Genomic DNA, 18,980 nt, shown 5'->3' on the forward strand with positions numbered 1-18,980 from the left:
AAGCTTGGATGGACTAGATTGTAGGGTTGGAGCAGCTGGGAAGGTTTAATCTAGGATGTGGAAGGTTTGGTGGCTAGGAAAGTGGATCAGCAGGATGACAAGTGGTACAAGTAATTCTTTTTCTTCTGGGTGCATCACTTAACACATTGCAGACTCACAACTTCTTAATTTCACCTCTAATTGTAATCTGCCTGTTGCAGAAGGCTCTAACTGCTTTTGCTTGTTTCTTCCTTTACCTGAGAGAAAAAAGCTTTATGTCATAAAAAATCCTATCTAGAAAGTTAGTAGAAGTATGACTCAGTAGAAGTATGGCTCCGTAGAAGTATGGCTCAGTAGAGAGAGATTGTAGTTGCTAGAAAGTATATGAAATGGGATTTAGTGCAAGGCTGGGATGTTCAGAGACCACTGGAAAAGATGGACTGTCACAAAAAAGATGACAAGGGAGCAAACCAGTCAATTATTTTTTATAAATATTTGCTGATGACACCAAGCTGTGTGGTTCAGTTGATACGCTGGAGGGAAGGAATGCCATCCAGAGGGACCTTGACACGCTTGTGACGTGGGCTGATGCCAACCTCATGAAATTCAGCAAATCAAAGTGCAGGTCCTACACCTGGGTCAGAGCAATCCCAGGCACAGGCTGGGAAGAGAATAGATTCAGAGCAGCCCTGTGGAGAAGGACTTGGGGGTATTGGTCAATGACAAACTGAACATGAGCCTCCTTCAGTGTGTACTCACAGCACAGAAACCAGCCATGTGCTGGGCTGTATCAAATGGAGCGTGACCAGCAGGTCGAAGGAGGTGATCCTGCCCCTTTGCTCTTGTGAGACCTCACTTGGAACGCTGTGTACAGTTCTGGTGTTCTCAACATAAAAAGGACATGGAACTGTTGGAACAAGTCCAGAGGAGGGCCACGAGGATGATCAAGGGGCTGAAGCACCTCCCATATGAAGATAGGCTGAGAAAGTTGGGGCTGTTCAGCCTGGAGAAGAGAAGGATGCATGGAGACCTCATAGCAGCCTTCCAGTATCTGAAGGGGGCTTATAAGGATGCTGGGGAGGGACTCTTCATTAAGGACTGTAGTGAGAGGATAAGGGGTAATGGGTTCAATCTTAAACAAGGGAAGTTTAGACTGGGTATAAGGAGGAAGTTCTTTACTGTGAGTGTGATGAGGCACTGGAATGGGTCGCCCAGAGAAGTTGTGAATGCTCCATCCCTGGCAGTGTTCAAGGCCAGGCTGGACAGAGCCTTGGGCAACATGGGCTAGTGTGAGGCACCCCTGCCCATGGCAGGGGGGTTGGAACTGGGTGATCATAAGATCCCTTCCAATCCAAACCATTCTATGACTATGATTCTATAATTTCCTGTGTATACATGCAGGCTGTAGTTGCTCAAAGAGAATATTTTGAGTGACCACATAAAACAAGTTATATAACAGTGATAGCAGGTACTAGCAGCTAACGGTGACAGAAAAAAATCAAGAGTCAAAAGGATTTATCACTGGAAGCTATTCCGTAGCAGTTTCTTTGGTGACAAAGAGGATGCCGTAAGCCAAAGAAACCAAACAAAACTAACAAGCAAAATGGTATCACAGGGAATATAATTCCATTGAACCAACTCTGCTCAATTCTGACACTTGGGAACATCAGGCTGGGCAATTTACAGTGTATAGACTGTGGTAGGAAACCCACCACCATTTGTGGTTTCTTTAAATGTGAATGAATCAGGAGGAAGCCTGTCTGCCCTGACAGATGTGGTAGAGGGAAGACTGAATATGATTTTACTGAACGTGAGATACTTTTGCCAAATCACTTTCAAGCTCTGTGAGATATGTTCTATTTCCTCTCAGCCCAACTGCTGTTCCTAGTACTTTGGTGCAGACAAGGCAGACTTTCAGTACCTGAACCTGAATTTACTGCTATGACCTTTTGTTGTTCTGGTTTAAGGCTGTACTGCTTGAGCCACAGAAGTCCACCTCTTCCAGATAATAACAGTATCATTCACACTGACTGTTGTAATTTTAAGAACATTTGAGCATGCCCTAATTATCTAAGGATCTGGAAGATAATAACAACGTGCTGTGATGACAAGGTACATGCATGTCATTGCCTCTTGTTAAAGGAAAGCTTGTTATGCTCCTTTCATGCTTTAAAGCACTGTTGCATTATAGGCAGAACAGTGGGTCTGGAGATAAAGCATGAGTATGGGTGGATATTTTGCCTGGTGGTTCATAAGCGTGTGTCAGAAGCTGAGTATTGGGATGAGTCAGCACAGAAGTGTCATCAGACAAAAATAGCTCTAGGACATAGCAGGGTGTGGTAGTTACCAAACAGACCATTGCATGGCACTCACATGCAGGAAAGTTCTTCTGCCATTTCTACTCTTCCCTTCCCCTCTCGTTTCCAGACATTTCATTTTCCCTCTACCTCCTACCTGCCTAGGTCACTGCAAGCTTAACTGCTTCAGCTCAGGTACAAGGGTTTGGGTTGTGGCTGCAGCAAAGGGTCTGACACCCCAGAGCAGTTACTGGGGTTCCTGTAGATACCTCAGCTCTGGAGCAATAAATGCCCAGGCTCATAGCCCAGCTCCCAGACTTCTAGGTTGACATCTGAACCCCATGGTGGCCAGAGACAGAGCAATGGTCAGGTGGCTGTCTGCAGTGTACTGCCTGGTTGAAGCCAGACAGAGGCTAAAAGCAGCAATAGAACCTGGCACAAAGCCTTCTGGGGACTGGATTACTGCCAAATTGTTCATTTCTGAAAGAAGCTAAGTCGTTCCTGAACACCTTCTCCTGACGGAATGGAATAGCCATTCAGTAGAGTTTACTGGTAAGATGCCTAAACATGAACATCTAGAGCCATCTTGTATCACTTAGGTCTTCCTTATAGCCTCCTGGTGCCCTCCCCAGAAGGGAGAAAGTCTCCTGTAAATCCCGTGTAATGTCTGCCAATTCTTTGGAGTTGTGTCAGAAATAGATCATCCCAGATGAAAGAACATGCCTCTGTTCAAGCAATTGAACCTATCCATACAGCTCTTCGTGGGGTTCCCATGTTGTCTTTTCAGAGAGAACATTTAGAAACCACTTTTTCTAGATAACTTTTTCTAAATGAAAGCCTCAATCTTGGTGAAAATATCATGACGTAATAAATCCATATGGAGACTTGCACCCTCAGGGGAGCAACATCCTTCCCAAAGGTCTGTAGGATTTGTGAAGGAAAGCCAAGGAGCATCTGGCTAAAGCTGGTCGTCAAAGGCTGTTTCCACCAGCTCACACCCTGCCTGATGGAGCTCACCAGAGGAATAGCCTTGCTACCCATGAACTGTGTCCTGGCAATGCTGGATGCTGTGAGATGGTGCTGTACGCCTGGGTAAAGATTTCCCTCACCCATAAGAATGCAGTGTCTTGCTGCTCAGTGCAGACAAGCACTAAAGTAAAAACAAGGAAAGTAAGCATTTACTATGTTCAGATGCTAACAACACATTTACTGTGTGCATTGGAGCAGCAATAGCCAAGGCCCTTTGCCTGCCGCAGCATGGCTTGCTACTGCTGCTGTACTTGAGGGTCGGCTTGGGAGCTGCTCCTGGAGGATTGTGCCAGTGGAAAGCAGATGCCACGCTCTTAAGAGAACCACGCTCATGAGGACATCCAACCCTGCTGGGCTCTCTCCTCCACCTCTCCATTGAAGCTCTGCTCCTTGTCTTCCCAATTCCACTTTCCATGTCAGGAACAACCTACCATAGGACCCACAAAAACAACTAGCTGCAGAGCTCAGAAGACTTGAATGGCTCTCTGTGTACAGAAATTGAAGAAGTGTGTTTATTCAGCTTACATACAAATGTAGATCAAACCAGAAGGTTTTGATACCCTTTTCCAGCAGCTGTCCAGCCACTTATACGACCTTAAGGCTACAATTTTCCACTGAATTAAAATCCTTGCACCAGCACTGTCAAGTTATCCCCAGGCAGATCCAATTCAAATGCAAACCTTGCAGCCCAACCCCAAAAGAGATTCCTGTGATTCATACTTTAATCTGGTATTCACTTTTAACATTCCTCCAGAGAACTGCAGATCCCCAAAGTCAATTTCAGAAAGCACCTGGCAAGGTAAAGTCACCTTCCCACCAGACAGCAAACAGAACCTGGTAACAGCTGTCATGGTATTAAACAGCAGACAAGTCACTACTGGCATTAAATACCTGTCTGGGTATCTCTGTGCATTACTGCTTTATACAATGCAATCTATGTTTTACACAAGCATGATGCAAAATGCTGGTCATACTTTATACGTATCACATGTGCAGCTGACACTAGCTCCTTACAGAGTCTGTAACAGGGGCCACACAACTCTGTTAATAACACTGTGTCAGTGAATGCCTTCAGCTCTCACTTAAAAAATTGCCACAACAAAGAGTTTCCTTGCCATTCCTTGTGCTTTTCTGTTGTCCTAGTTACAGGATTTTATTAGATTTCCCAGCTCTACAAGAACATCTGAGTGACTTTATCAAACTGCTCTAAGCGGGGAGCAGGACTACATGAACTCCTTCCCACATAAAGTTTTCTGTGATTCTGAAATGGTGATGGTTGTGAAAAGCAGGACAAAAGGAACAACAGTACATTTCAAGGGCAAATCCAAACAAATTGGGATTTACCAGAGGGCCTTGTTGAAGAGTCTTCAGAGAACACATACCCCTCTAGGATACTGGGCAGAAGCCACTAAACTTAAGTTGAGCCTCACACAGTGTGTGAGAGGTTAGTTTAATTTAAACCCTCCTAGGGCCATGACATGAGGGACTCCACACTCTCAGCAGGGACAGGAGCAGAATATGAAGTCCAGGAGTCTCTGTGGCTGCTGGTGACCCAGCGAAGGATGCTATTTCCTCTAGGTGTTACATACAGCTTCTGATTAAGCAGCTGTCCTCTGATAAAACCTTTCAGTAGAATTAATTCTTCGGTTTTCATTGCAAAAGTTTCTTTGAAATGTTTTATCTGCTGAAAAAGTTTTAGATTTTGAGAACTGTGAATTCATTTTTTACTTGTCGGAAGCCTTTTTCTGTGAGAAGTGTCAATCCACTTCCAATGTGAACTGGACTTTTTATTATTTGTATTTAGACTTCTTAAGGAATTTTAATCAGAATAATTACATCAATTCTATATTTTACATATTATATAATAAAAATATGATTACGTTCATTGAATATATAGAACTACCATATGTGTCATTGCTAGAGCACAGTATGGGATACTACAGGTGATAATCGGAGGACATTTATGGGATGGAAAAGGAGAACAAACTAGTTTTGGGATGGAGCTTAATATGTTCCCTAAGGATATAATGTGATCATGATGCAGAGCCAGGGTGATGATGCAGAGTCTAGGACTCCCTGCAGACTTGTGCTCCCATGTTGCACCCCTCTCAGCATGACAGATGACAGTCATGGCCCTTAATGCCCAGGTGGGAATCATAGAATGGTTTGGGCTGGAAGGGGCCTTAAAGATCATTTCTTTCCAAGTGCTCAGTTGTTGCAGGGTGGCATGACAACTAATACAGGCCACAGTGCCGAGTGTTTCATTCAGCTCACATAATGCAGGACTGCACAGTATTCTGCTGTACAAGGTTTTGCTTTGTATTAAAGTGCACAGTCTGAGCTTTGATCACTACACTCAGTGAAGGTCCTGGGATGGTTTTTCTTTGCCATATTCAATTTGCTAATCCAAATGCTGAGCAGACGTTACTGTGGACAAATGAGCTCTTGGTTACTTCAGCTGCCTATCTGCATGTCAGCTGGCTGTAGTCTTCCCTTTCTTCATGAGCTGTTGTGGATCATACCCACCAGTTACTGGGGCTCCAGTGAGAGGGAGCTGACTTTCAGCAGCTTGGGTGCTAATGCAAAATGATAGTGATACTTCATCCTACCTACGAAACAGACATTTTGCTTGCAACTCTTCTCCAGGGGAACTTATTTGAGAGGTTAAATCCTGAAAACATAAATTTACGGTACAGATACACTGGCATTTCCTGAGTGTCCACAGAACCTACGGAAAAAATTATGAGGCATAAGAAAAGAAAGGCTCTCCAAGAAACCACCTTCCTACCTGCAAACAAAGTATGGTACCAGGTTAGTGAGGTCTCTGCACTGAAATGAGAACCTGCCTGCTATTCCCCAATTCCACATTTAATCTTCCTTATTCCCCGCCTTTTACTGCCATCTACTGTCTCTGACTGAATGGCTTCATTGTTGGACCTTGAATAAGTGTCTGTTTTACTCTACTTGGTTAAAAGCTACAGGTTTTGATAAAACCAGTATTTCTGCTGGTCTGGGAAGGTCTGTCTTCCTTTCCATTTTAAATCCCTTTGACTCCCTGTTAGCACTTCAGCAAAGACAAATCATACTGAGTTACCACTAGCTTTTTGGATCAAAAGGTGAAGGTGCAGGCAATGTAGCAGCCTTTCTGCATGTGACAATGCTCCTTTCAGGTTTCTTGTCTGAGTTTGGATATTCCTGGGAAGAAGCAAGGAAAAGGGTTTAGGGCAGGGGAATGGGATTTGTTTTAATAAAAATTGGTTTGCATTTTACTACCTCAGACAATGCCAAATACATCATGTTTTCAGAGGAAGGTAAATCCATCACTGCCTCACATCTTCTTGCAGCAGTGGGGTGGAGTGAAGGTATGTCCCTCATGTTCATAAGGATGGCTGCATTCACCCCCAAAAGGCTATAATCACAAACCGTCAGAGGTTAGGGCAGGAGATCTGAGTTGCTTCTGTTGGCAGGGTCCCTCATGAGACGTGTAGGACTTCATATGGGGTGGAACAGCAGTGTCTCAGAGAGGGCTTTTGGGATAGATTAACTAAGAAACATAGTACTTGTGTAACGGTGAGCTTGGGCCATACTGAAGGAGAAGTCATGGCTAAAGAAATGAGAAGATAATCCGCAAAAGCCAAGTATTGCTTTCCAGCATTTTGAAAACAAAGGGAATTGATTATTTTATTTTGAAGCAAGGCTTTTGTTTAAAAACAGACAAACAAAAACCCCACAACCCTCCCAAAGACTGATTTAAAACAGAGCTTTATAAAAGGGGCCAACATACCTCTTGAGAGTCAGTCTCAGAGTGTAACAGTTTTGTTACCTGCAGCCAGGACTAGCAAAATGGCTCCAAGAAGCACCTTGACACCCTCTAAGATGAAGAAAAGCAACTGCCTTGTTGGACAGCAGCATCCTGCAGTGTGTCTCTCTTTGTATGTGCTGTCAGGCAATAACATCATTTGGGTATTGGCTATTTTCATTGCTCCAGGAAACTGCAGGTAATGTTCAAACTCTGCAATGTCTTGCAAATTATCAGATAGGCAGTAAGTCAGGCAGAAATCACTCAGAAAAGGTTAATGCTTTGATTTTTGCTGATCATAAAGGGAGGCAAGATTGGATGGACTTTTATTATGTTTGGCCTTTGATGAATTTCTTCTCCTCTCTTACCTGCAACCATTAGGTAAGCCCACCTGACCACACTGGTGCTCCCAGTGTCATAACAAAAAAGCAAGCAGGCTGCAAATCCAGCCTCTTCCATGCTGGTGCAACACAACCTCCAAAAAAAGTAGTCTTGCTGTCTTGGGCTGTTTGTTCACTGGGAGCTGTTGCGAGTCCAACAAACTTTAGCTCAGGCTGCAACATATGCATTTCACAGGGTCTCATAAATGCCTACTGAAAAGGCACTGTAGCAGATCACACCTTAGACACTTCCCTTCTTGGCAGAGCAGGATTCTTCTCTGCATTTGAAGCTCTGGTTTGCTTTAATGCAATTTAGCTTTAAATTAAATGGGATTTTTGCCACCCCACAGAGTCTGACACTTGGTTTCATGAACAAAGTATTGAACCACTTAGCTGGCAGCATGATTACTTCTGGCAAACACAGCTACCACCTGCCTGCAGATACCCATCCCACAGGCCAGGATAATTTTTCTTCATTCCAGTGCTTTCTTCCCAATTATAAACCTTTTGCACTGGCTCAGACAATTCCCCTCTTCACTTGCCACTTTTAACTTTTAAAAATCTTTAATTACTTAAGGTATAAACCTTGAACTATCTTCACTGTGTCTCACAACCCATTTTCCTTGTAGGCATGTGCCGTCATATGCTACATTACAGCTAGCGGGAGCAGGCCCCTAGAAAAAGGAGAAAGCTTGTTTCAGAAGAGGAAGGCCCAGACTTAAGAATTGCATCACAGTGTCCAAGTCTGCTTTGACACATATTTTTTCCATGAAACACCCTGAGGACAAGAAACAAAAAAAGCTGATGGCATACTTGGGAGCAGAGAAGGAATTTATTAATTCTACAGTCTTCTTTTGCCTTGAGAGACGAAAGGAGAACCCAGTGCTATAGGTGGATGTCACAGCACATCTTCATCTTCGTATAGCACTTACATATAATGCACTTTCTAAAAGTGCATGGGTAGAAGATACTCCTCACATGGGCAGACTCACTCCTCTGCATCTATTATTTTCTTGTTATTCTTAATCTTAGTATAGTACTTCCATAACTCACTTTCTACAAAGTAGAAGATACTCTTCAGCAACATGGTTCTCTGAGTGTGTTATTTACTCTGTGTCAGAGGCTAGTTTACATTCCTTTTACACTTTTCCACTCATACTCCCACAAACCTCACTGCAATTGTACTCTCCATAGTGACAGGAAGATTATCATTTTAGAAAAGATTACTATGGCAGTCCATGATCGTGACTTCAGAAATAACCCTGAAATGCAAGGGAAAGACCATTCCCAAGAGAGATGCTGGAGAACACAAGATTGTTCTCATAGCCCCTAGGGAGTGCAGCATGTTCTGTACCTCTCCCTTACATTTTCACCTCAACCCTTCTCACTGCTGTACTGAGCCGAGCTGCTTATGCTGAGCCCCTGCCTGGGGTTTGGGAGCAGCTCCCCACTTCAGCATGATCAAGGCTCCACAGAGGTATCTTGTGGCTGCTTGCTTGTCTTAACTTGACCAAGCAGGGAGGTGAGGAGGTGTTCTGCCAACCTGAGTTGTTTTGTAATGCAGGCAAATGCACATTCACCTGTGACCTAAGAAAGGATGTGCTGTATAGTTCTGTGTGTAGTCTCTCTGTTATATGTACAGTTGAATTCCTGAATGTGTTGTTTGTGGTGTGGTGTTTGTGGCTGAGGCATGGATTTCTGCATTGAAATTTAGATCCCGTGTTATATACTTGTTTGCAACTATAACACAAATTACAACTTGTAATGTCCTTTGCAAATGTAGACATCTTGTTCCTTTGCCTTCTTAAAGAGCCAACAGCTGGCTGTCATCCAGTCTTTTTATGGTAAATAAACAAAGATCCGGAAGCAAGCCAGTGTAACTGTCACTACACAATTCAGTGCCTCAGTGAGCTAATTCCTTATCTTGATAAGGTCCTTCCAGCTATACTTCATACTCCATTAGAATAACACCACCTATTGTGTATGTGTCTTATGTCACCTTAACCCCTAAGACACCACAATAAGCCTTGGCTGGAACAACAATATGAAGGAACATCCAGAAAACAGGAATGGAGAAGGCTGACTCACTTCTGCCACATAACGTGCAGCAGGATACTGAGCCCAACAGTGCTGGAAAGCACATGCTTAACTCATTCCTCAGTTTCTTCATTAAAAGTCATATTTGCACAGTAGTACAGCAATATATTTAAGCCGAGTCAGCTACCCAGTTTTTGGCACACTTGGGATCTGATGAAAACTTCATAGATGTCAGTCCACCAACAGAAATTCATAGAATGGTTAGGGTTGGAAAGGACCTTAAGATCATCCAGTTGCAACCCCCCTGCCATGGGCAGGGACACCTCACACTAAACCATGTCACCCAACGCTCTGTCCAACCTGGCTTTGAACACTGCCAGGGATGGAGCATTTACCACTTGTTTGGGCAGCCTGTTCCAGTACCTCACCACCCTAACAGTAACGAACTTCTTCCTTATATCTAACCTGAACTTCCCCTCTTTAAGTTTGAACCCACCACCCATTGTCCTATTGCTACAGTCCCTGATGAAAAGTCCTTCTCGGGAATCCCCAGAAGCCAGGAACATAAAATAGCCCCATAAAATAGCTCCCACGCCATATGTCCCAGCCTCATGCAAGTGTTCCATTTCCTACCCAACTTGTAAAAACAGCAGGTTATCTGGAAAAAAAGTGCATGTGTGTTCAAGGCAGCTACCCAGAACGAGCAGATACTTGAAAGGAGTAGCTCTTTTTCTGCCTTTGTTCCCCATTCCCAGAATGCAGATGATAATCCCAGCTCTTTGCACATGATGCTGGATAAAACAAATTTATCAATATTTTTGATCCATGGGTACACAGAGGTAAAAGCCCCATAGGATCCTGAAGAAAGAAGGGAATTAATAATTACGCATCTAGTCCGAGGGTTATGCAACATGCATTAATAAATCATAGCTTGAGCTGCACATCAAGTGAGGAGGATGAAAGGGACTATTGAAAACCAGCTCATTTGCTGAAAAATGAAAGGATCCTGTGGGAAGAGGAATATGTGATCATCTAATTAAGAAATAGATAATTGTCCCTATGCTTAAGGGGGCTGAACTTCAAGATTACAAGTAATCGCATTCTTAGTGGTTCTTAACTTTTCCTTGACTAGATTTGCACCTTTACTGTCTTTTGTTGTTGGGTTTCAGTTCTCTTCCAAAAGTAAAACAGCAACAAACCCCATTCTGGGGAATAGCACTGTTGTCCCACGCAGCCACTGTAACTAACACAAGGGAGAAGCAGGTCTAGCTCTCCAGGGCTTCAGCTTGAATATCTTCCACTTGGGTGGAAGCAGCAAAAGGCAAAGCCCATGGAGTATGTATCAGAGGGGTATAAACACCCATCACCAGGGCTTCCTGCTCTCTTACAGCCACAGTTTTCTCCTGGCTTCTGCCTTCAGTATTTAGAATCACAGAATCAACTAGCTTGGAAAAGATCTTCAAGATCATAAAGTCCAACTGTTACCCCACTAAACCATATTACTAAGAGCCTCATCTACATGGATTTTGAACACTTCCAGGGATGGTGGTTCCACTGCTTCCCTGGGCAGCCTGTTCCAATGCCTCTCCTCTTCTGACAAGTGTCTTCACCCTGGATGTTTCAGTCCCTGGTCTTGCATTCTGTGTAGCCCATGCTCCTCAGCCATACTCTGCTTCCTGTCCTTGTTACAACTTGGGCAGCAGGAAGCACACAGAAGAGCACCACCAAGATAGTCCTCTCCAAATGCTGATTACTGATGCCACAGTCACACAGAGGAATTTCAGTTGCAAGGCTGACCTGCTTGGCGGTCCCCAGCTGGAGTGTCCCATGGTGCTTGTGCAGGAGTGACAGACATGGGGTTCAAGCAGCAAGGAGGAACTGAAGCATGCTTGGCACACCTCCAGATGGCACCTTCAGATCATTTCTCTATTGACCATGTACTAAAGATGTCTTTTCAGAAGTTCGTTATTTGGTGAAATTTGATTTCTAGTAGTTTTGAGGGGTGCTTTTTTGTGCATCTACCAATAGGAACTGTAAAACATGCACCTCTATCACAGCTAAATTTCAACTTTCCACTCAAAAGCACAGAGTCACTGTAACTCATAAAGACAAGTCCTAAACCAAATTCAAATGAGGGAAGTGTCACTGTCAGGACTTTAGCATCTTTAGCTGAACTTTTCAAACGAGAAGTACAAATTTCAGTCCAAGCTATCACTTTGGCTAAGTTATGAGCAACTTAGTGTATTAGATTGCTATTTCCTGTATTCCTGCAAGGTCAGAAGGATGTGGTTTCCCCTCAGCCCTGCTGATCAGGGGAAAGGAGGTGAGGAGGAAACAACTGTGTGTCAACTGGTTGAGGAGCTGGTGTCAGTGACAGGGTTTTGGTTTCTATGACAGGGGACTTCTTTTGAGGATCAGCATCTGTTTGGGAGGGATGGGATCCACTTCATTTAAGCAAGACAAAGGCATCCTTGCCAGCAGGATGGCTGACCAGGTAAAGAAGGGCTTTATAGTAAGAATGATGTGGGAAGCAGAGTCACCAGGAAGGACTCACTGGGAACGTGAAGGTTGAAAGCAGCCTTTGCTGCAGTGACCATGAGATCCTGACAAAATGAAGGACAAAAAGCTCCAGAGACAACAGACTTTGGCCTCTTCAAAGGTTTGCTCAAGAGAGACCCATGGGATACCGCTCTGTAGGAGGAAAGATGGGCCCAAGAAAGCTGATCAACATTCAGCAATCTCTTCCTCCAAGCTCAAGTGTTGTCCATTCTGATGAGCAGGAAATCAGGCAAAAGCAACTCCTGGCCCACAAAAAGGGAAGCCCATTCAAACTTAAAAAGGAAGCATACAGAGGGTGGAAGCAAGGGTGCCTAACTTGGGAAGAATATAGACACCCTGCCCGAGCACACACAGGTGAGGTTAGGAAAGCCAAAGCCCAAGTGGAATTGAATCTGGTGGGGGGTGTCAAAGGCAACAAGGAGGGTTTCTGCAAGTAATAGGTGACAAAAGGAAGACTAGGGAAAATGTGAGCCTACTGCTGCATGAGACCAGAGATCTGGATGTGGTGGCACAGGATGTGGAAAAAGCTGAGGTACTGAATCCACCTTTGCTTCAGTCTTTACTAGCAAGACCAGCCTCCAGGAATCCCAGGTCCCTGAGATCAGAGGGAAAGTCTGGAGCAAGGAAAATGTACCCTTGGTGGAAGAGGATTAGGTCAGGGAATACAAGACCAGAGGCAATGGATGCAAACTGGAACACAAAATGCTTGCTATGAGCATTGAGAAACACTTTTCTTACAGTGAGGTGAACTCACAGTAAAGAGAGGGTTTGGAGTCTCCACCCTTGGAGATACTCAAAAGCTGCCAGGACATGGACCTGGGCAACCAGCTGTAGGTGGGCCTGCTTGAGCAGGGGGTTGGACCCAGATGACCTCAAGAGGTCCCATCCAACCTCAACCAATCTGTGACTCTGTACTGTTCTAAACTGTATAAAATAGTTATTTACAAGTAGTTGCTAGGAAGTATTCAGCAAATGTAGAGGTACAGAAATTAATCTTCACATGCAAGATTTACATGTTTTTATTATCCAAGTTGGTGGCTTAATTTCTTTCAACATAATTTTTGAAAAGAGTTTGAAAGGAAATGTATTACCAGTTGTCAGCAAGAAAAGGAAAAATGAAACTACTTTCTAATTCTTACATTTTCTCATTATTAAAATAATTGGAAAAAAACCCCAACAAAACCCAAGAGGAGAACATTGCCAATTTTCTACAAAGGAATGGAATCAAACACAGTACATTTCAATGGCTTGTACACTGTAGGGTTTTGTTGAAGGGGCTTTTCAGTAAAAGTCTAAAATTAGCTTGAGGAAGAAAAATTAATTAACAATGTCATTGAAAATAAATTTGATGTCCCAACTGCATGCCAGTGGCTGAATTTTGATAACGCATTTGACTCAGCATAATAAATCTTCCTCTCAAAACTCATTCAAGTCAGCATCCTCTTAGAAATGTTCACATACCCTGAAAATGTAAGAGGACACAAAGTGACAAAATCTTAAAATAAGAAAATTAGCATAGTATTCATATTAATAACAGTAATGTAAATAATCTTTAATAGTGAAATTAACAGTGGAGGATTAAAAACTGTAGGACAAAAGTATTTTTTTTGTTTGCATGTGTCCAGTGCAATGTGATGAGGAGAGCTGTAATAGTAATTCCCACCCAGGGTTTAGGAAATGGTGTAAGTAAATGAACCGGGGGCAGTGATGCCTGCCTGGGTAGAAATACCCCTGAATGCTCCAAAAGCATTTTGAATTCTAGAATTTCTGGTTCATTATAAGTCTGGAAAGTAGCTAAGCCACAGCTTGTGCACAGTTGTGTGTGGGTCCACATTACACCTTTGCAGCATCTTTTTCTTTTGGCTCTGATATTGAGCAACCTGGTCTAGTTCCAACCTGTGGCAGGAGGCCTGGGACTAGATAAACTTTAAGGTTCCTTTCAACACAAACCATTCTGTGATGCTATGAGTTATCAACCCCAGGTTCAAGGTTCCTGAGGAGCTCCAGCAGGTAAGACCTTATGCAGTTAAAACCATACCCTAAGGAGTGCTTTCCTACTGAACACTTCACCTGGGGCCACTCTGGAGCTGATGCTGGCATTGCTACCTGAGCAATGTTCAGCAAGAGATGCCCTCCAAAGACCTTTATTCTTGTTGTGAGAGCTATTGAGGAATTACCAAGAGGAGGAGATTAGGAGGGGGTACAAAGTGAAAAACAAACAGGATCATGCTCCTGGAGTGCTCAGGTATATAGAGAAGCAAAGCAAAACTTTGAGGAAGTAGAGAAGATTGGGTGCATGAGGCTTCAGTTCAGGCATTCACCTCATATGGAAACATGGGTATGCAAGGCAGAGGCAATTAGGAAAAGTGATGCCATGGTAGCATGGAAGAAAGATGGGTGTTAGTGTGCAAGACTGCACAAAAAGAAGAACACCCAGGGAGGCTGTACAAAAACTGGGGAAAGGGCAGTAAAAAGCAAGAAGAGTTAGGGAGGCAGGTGAGGAAGATGTGATTGGCAGTGTCAAGGAAATGAGGCAGCAGTGGTATGGCAGGAGTGAAAATCAGGTGGTGTGGGGGGGATACAAACTGGAGAGTGCTACAGGAGAGAAAGTGTGAACTTGGAAAAGGTGACAAGGAAAGAATCATAGAACCAACGAGGCTGGAAAAGATCTGTAAGATCAAGTGGAACTGTTACCCCAGGACTGCAAGAGCACCACTAAACCATATCTCTGAGGAGCTCATCTGCACAGTTTGTGAACACTTCCAGGGACGGTGACTCCACCACTGCCCTGAGCAGCCTGTTCCAATGCCTGAGCACCTTCTCAGTGAAGAAGTTCTTCCTAATATCCAGTCTGAACCTTCCCGGTGCAGCTTGAGGCTGTTTTCTCTTGTCCTGTCACTTGTTCCTTGGGAGCAGAGACCAGCCATCTCCTGCTTCCATCCTCCTTCCAGGCAGTTGTAGAGAGTGATAAGGTGTCCCCCCCCCCCCAAGCCTTCTCTTCTCCAGACTAAACACACACTCACACAGACCCCCAGTTCCTCAGCCGTTCCCCATCACACTTGTTCTCCAGACCCTTCACCAGCTCCATTACCCTTCTCTGGACCCACTCCAGCACCTCAATGTCTCTCTGGTAGTGAGGGGCTCAGAACTGAACACAGGATTCGAGCTGTGGCCTCACCAGTGCCCGGTACAGGCGGATGATCACTGCCCTGCGCAGCAGTGACGCCACGAATGCATCCCCCACCACCAGCACGCGTCTGTCCCCCACAGGACGCTCACTCCTGCACCCACACCCCCCGCCTGCGCGGCCCCACGCACCAACACGTCCGCCCAGCCGCGTCCCTCCACGCGTGTGCGGGCCCGACCGACAGCTCAGCCCCTCCGAGCCCCCTGTGCGCACGGCGGCAGGGGCACGCTGGGGTGTGCCCACGGGCGGGCAGGCGCGGAGCTCCGTTCCACTCCGGCCCCACGCATGTCCGCACACTCTTGTGTACACACGCGGCCAAGTATGTACCTGCATAGACACTCACCCTCCTATCTATCGCCATGCCATGCCAGGCCATGCCATGCGTCCCGCCACGGAGAAACCTCTCCCCATGCCTCGAGTCCCGCTCGCTGTCGGCGCGGTCCCTTTAAATGCTAATGAGGCGGCGCGAGTGCCGGCGCCAGCCCCCGCTGACTGTGTTAAAACTTCGGCGGGGCCATTTTGGGGGCAGTAAGACCCAGCGCGGGCCCGAGGGACGCCGACCCGCCGGCTGCGCACCCGCCCGCCACGCACCGCCCGCCTGTCAGCCACCATGAGCGAGGCGGCCGAGACCAGCACCGCCAGCACGGCACCCGCCACGGCCACCACGGCCACCACCACGACCGCAGCCGCCGCTCCCCCGGCCGGAGCCCCTGCGCCGCCGTCGCCCGCCGCCCCGGACGTCAAGCCCAAGAGCCCCGTCAGCACCGCCGCGCCGAGCACGGCTGTTGGTGAGGCGGCCCCCGGCGCTGCTGCTGCTGCTACTGCCGCCGCCGCTACCCCCACAACCGCCGTGGCCGAGACGGAGAAGAAAGTGCTGGGTGAGTGGCGGGCCCTGCTCCCAACTTCCCGGGGCACCTGCGACAGGAGCGGGGGGGGGGGGCCCACAAGCCATGGCACATGGCCGCCGCCCGGGGCCCAGCCCGGCTTCCCCCCGGCGGCTCCCCCCGCGGCTGTGAGTCAGGCAGCGCTCGGGGTAGGCGGCCGTGCCTCCTCCTCTTCCCCCCTGGCTAGGGGGGGGCCGAGCGGCGCCTGTCCGGGACGCCAACTCCGAGTTGGGCGGTAGCACCTGTGTGCAGCAGCAGCGGCGGCGAGCCCGGCCCTGGAGAAGAGCCGGGGTCCGTTTTCCCGCCGGTGCTCCGGTGCTGGGAGGGGATAGCGAGTGAAGTGCAGCCATGCTGATAGACTCCCCGGCACCTGCTGGTGGCTCCGTGTCCTGCTGGGGCATCTCCCCTGGAAGGGGCTGCCGGCAAACCCTGTGTGACACCCCCCCCCCTTCGGGCTTTGCACAACTTCTGTATGTGTGAAGAGGCTTTCTATAGTAATGCTTCTAGGTTTAGTGGTTGGTTTTGGGGGAGAGGTGTTGGTGGGTTGTTGTTTTTTCTTTTTTCAGTTTTTCTTTCAGTTGTTACTTTATCAGTAAAGGGTAAGCCATAATGTCAAGTTGCCATCTCTGTGCCCAAGTCTGGCGGATAGCTAATGCAGTGGTTTTTCTCCGTTGTGATTAAACAGGATCAACCTGTTGAAAAGAACAGTACTTCAGTCTGCAGTGGAAATAGGGATTTAGTGTTGATAACTGTGTAAGACTTTAGTAAGAGCAAAGTTGGGGCTAACTACTAGTGCAGAGTCCTGAGCTTCATAAAGACAGCATCTCCCTTCTGAAAGGCCGAGATCTTACTGCAGCAGACAGAGGAGCCAGGTAAAGGGTTTCTCTGCAGCTTAGGTAGGAGGAATTCAAGCAAAAGAGAAATTGGAGGTACAGTTTGTGTTTTTCCCTGCTCTGTTACCAGATTTGTTGGTAATCAGTCAAGGCACATCCCGTCATACCTGTTAGTGTGTCTGTCTTGCTTCTAGCCTTAACATGGCTTGTGTCACTCTTGGTAATGTTCTTATTTTGTTCACCTGTTGCTGTTGCTTGGGGCTGGGGGCAAGTGGAGGCACAAATGGCTTTCCTGTCCTGGCAGGGGAAAGAAAACTGCCAGTGTTGGTTTTGCACACTGGTGTTATTACTAGGCAAGCTTTGTATCGGGAGCTCTAAGGAAAATGATCATTGATAATGCTAATTGAAAATAAACTTATAGTCAAGTCCACATCAAATGTCCGTGTTAATGGTCTTTTAAGAAGAGACTGAAGTGAATATAATTACAAATATTCCTTTAGACACAAGCTCTAATGCTTGCTCAGGGCATCTAAATGTCTGACTGAGGAATAAGGATAAAGGTTAGTCAACTTTCTTCTCTCTTGGCCACAGGAAGCTTTGGCTTGCTCTGTTAAAACTAATGAAAAGACTATCTTGACATGGATAGGTTGTTTCCCCTGATAGCATCAGAGTACAGCATTTTGTAGAAATATGTGGGCTTTCACTTGCTGGTGGGATAGGAAGGATCATATCAACTACCTTCTCGGAGTCATGTGTAAAACTGGTTATGGCTCCCTCTGGGCTTGCCCTCCTCCTTGCCTCATCTCCCTGATACGACGGCTCGGGTTTAACAATGGCTACACCGTGGCCACGTGGATGTTCGGTGTCATGCTGTTGTGTCTTGAGGTTCTTTTTCCCCCTTAAGGTGATGCTTGAGGGAGACTACAACTGGTGTGAGTAGGGAATGGTATCTCTCCAGAACAGTATTTTAGGGAATCTGTTGGAGACTCCCCTGATCTCTGCCAGACTGTCCAAAAGGAGCACTGTTGCTTTGAAGCTGTGTGCATGGACATCCACTTAGCAGCAGCCATTTGGGCACATAGTGTGAGTTTTATTTTCCTTTCTGACAGCTTTCTTACTCTGAGGGTTTTTGTCAGGCTTCCTAGGCTTCTCGCCCTCTTCCTAATCTGATTGAAATAGGCCAACAGATTCAATAGCTATTTTGTGGGGGAGGGAAAGGATGGTGGTGCGGGAATCAGTGGTATTAGCCTTGTTTCTTAAAGCAGGCTAAAACCTGCATGTGCCATTGGCACCTGTTTCTGGGCCTTCCCCCCTGCCCTTCTTCCACTGTTTCACTGTGCATGAGCTCTTGCATGTATCCAGTGCCTGTGTGGTAGCAATAAGTGTATGTAGTGATGTCCCCATTAAACTAAACCTGAAAGCACAGCTATATCTGTTGATGCTCAAGACTTGTGTGAAACATCAGTGCTAGGCAGTGGATCTCTTTGAACAAGCAGTGTTGGGAATGGGTGCTATACTGGGTAGAGCCCTTTAGTAACTGTTTCAGTCTTAACATGGTTTTGCTGATTCTAAATATAAACATTTTCTACTAAAAAAGTATTAAAGAAGATCAAAACCTTCACTTCTAAAAGTGCAGTGAGTAATGATCTGTTATTACCTTCAATAACAGCAACACTACTGCAATGGACTGCTATCAGCAAACATTCCTGCTTTAGTTCTGCATTTGGGAAAGGAGGAAGAGGTTGCTTCTCTTGTCTGTCAGCGGGCTATGCATGAATGACAAGTGTTGCATGAGACCAAAGGTCTTGTCTAGCTGTGTCATCTCCTAGTGAATGTGTAGGGAGTAATGCAGATGTAGAGCAGGTGATGGTACCTGTTTGTAGTGTGTTTGGGTTTTTTTAACAGGACAAGCAGTCATCTGTAGGTGACTAGACCCTTTTCAAATAAGTGCTATGTAGATTAGTTAGTTGTGGTCATGCTGTGTGATAAGTAACAT

The 18,980-nt window shown here is 45.9% G+C and overlaps 1 protein-coding gene and 1 long non-coding RNA gene across 3 annotated transcripts in view; one reads left to right on the plus strand and one right to left on the minus strand.

Moving 5' to 3' along the window:
• Nucleotides 1-14,542: 14,542 nt before the first annotated feature.
• LOC133217207 (uncharacterized) overlaps nt 14,543-18,980 on the minus strand; it is a 51,689-nt gene continuing 47,251 nt past the window's right edge. The window contains exon 3 of the long non-coding RNA XR_009726829.1: nt 14,543-14,900. This is a non-coding gene — a long non-coding RNA (uncharacterized LOC133217207). The remainder of the gene's footprint in view (nt 14,901-18,980) is intronic.
• YBX3 (Y-box binding protein 3) overlaps nt 15,863-18,980 on the plus strand; it is a 92,277-nt gene continuing 89,159 nt past the window's right edge. For both annotated transcript variants that reach the window (XR_009726767.1, XM_061362072.1), the window contains exon 1: nt 15,863-16,145. Coding sequence is in view for 1 of the 2 variants with exons in the window: in XM_061362072.1 (XP_061218056.1) it covers nt 15,878-16,145 (268 nt within the window). In the remaining variant the exon portion in view is untranslated. The remainder of the gene's footprint in view (nt 16,146-18,980) is intronic.

This window comes from Neopsephotus bourkii, unplaced genomic scaffold (genome assembly GCF_033783945.1).
Source record: "Neopsephotus bourkii isolate Nb327-2 ecotype Australia unplaced genomic scaffold, CSIRO-AGI_Nbou_v1 NB_107, whole genome shotgun sequence".
In the NCBI taxonomy this organism is placed as follows: domain Eukaryota; kingdom Metazoa; phylum Chordata; class Aves; order Psittaciformes; family Psittacidae; genus Neopsephotus; species Neopsephotus bourkii.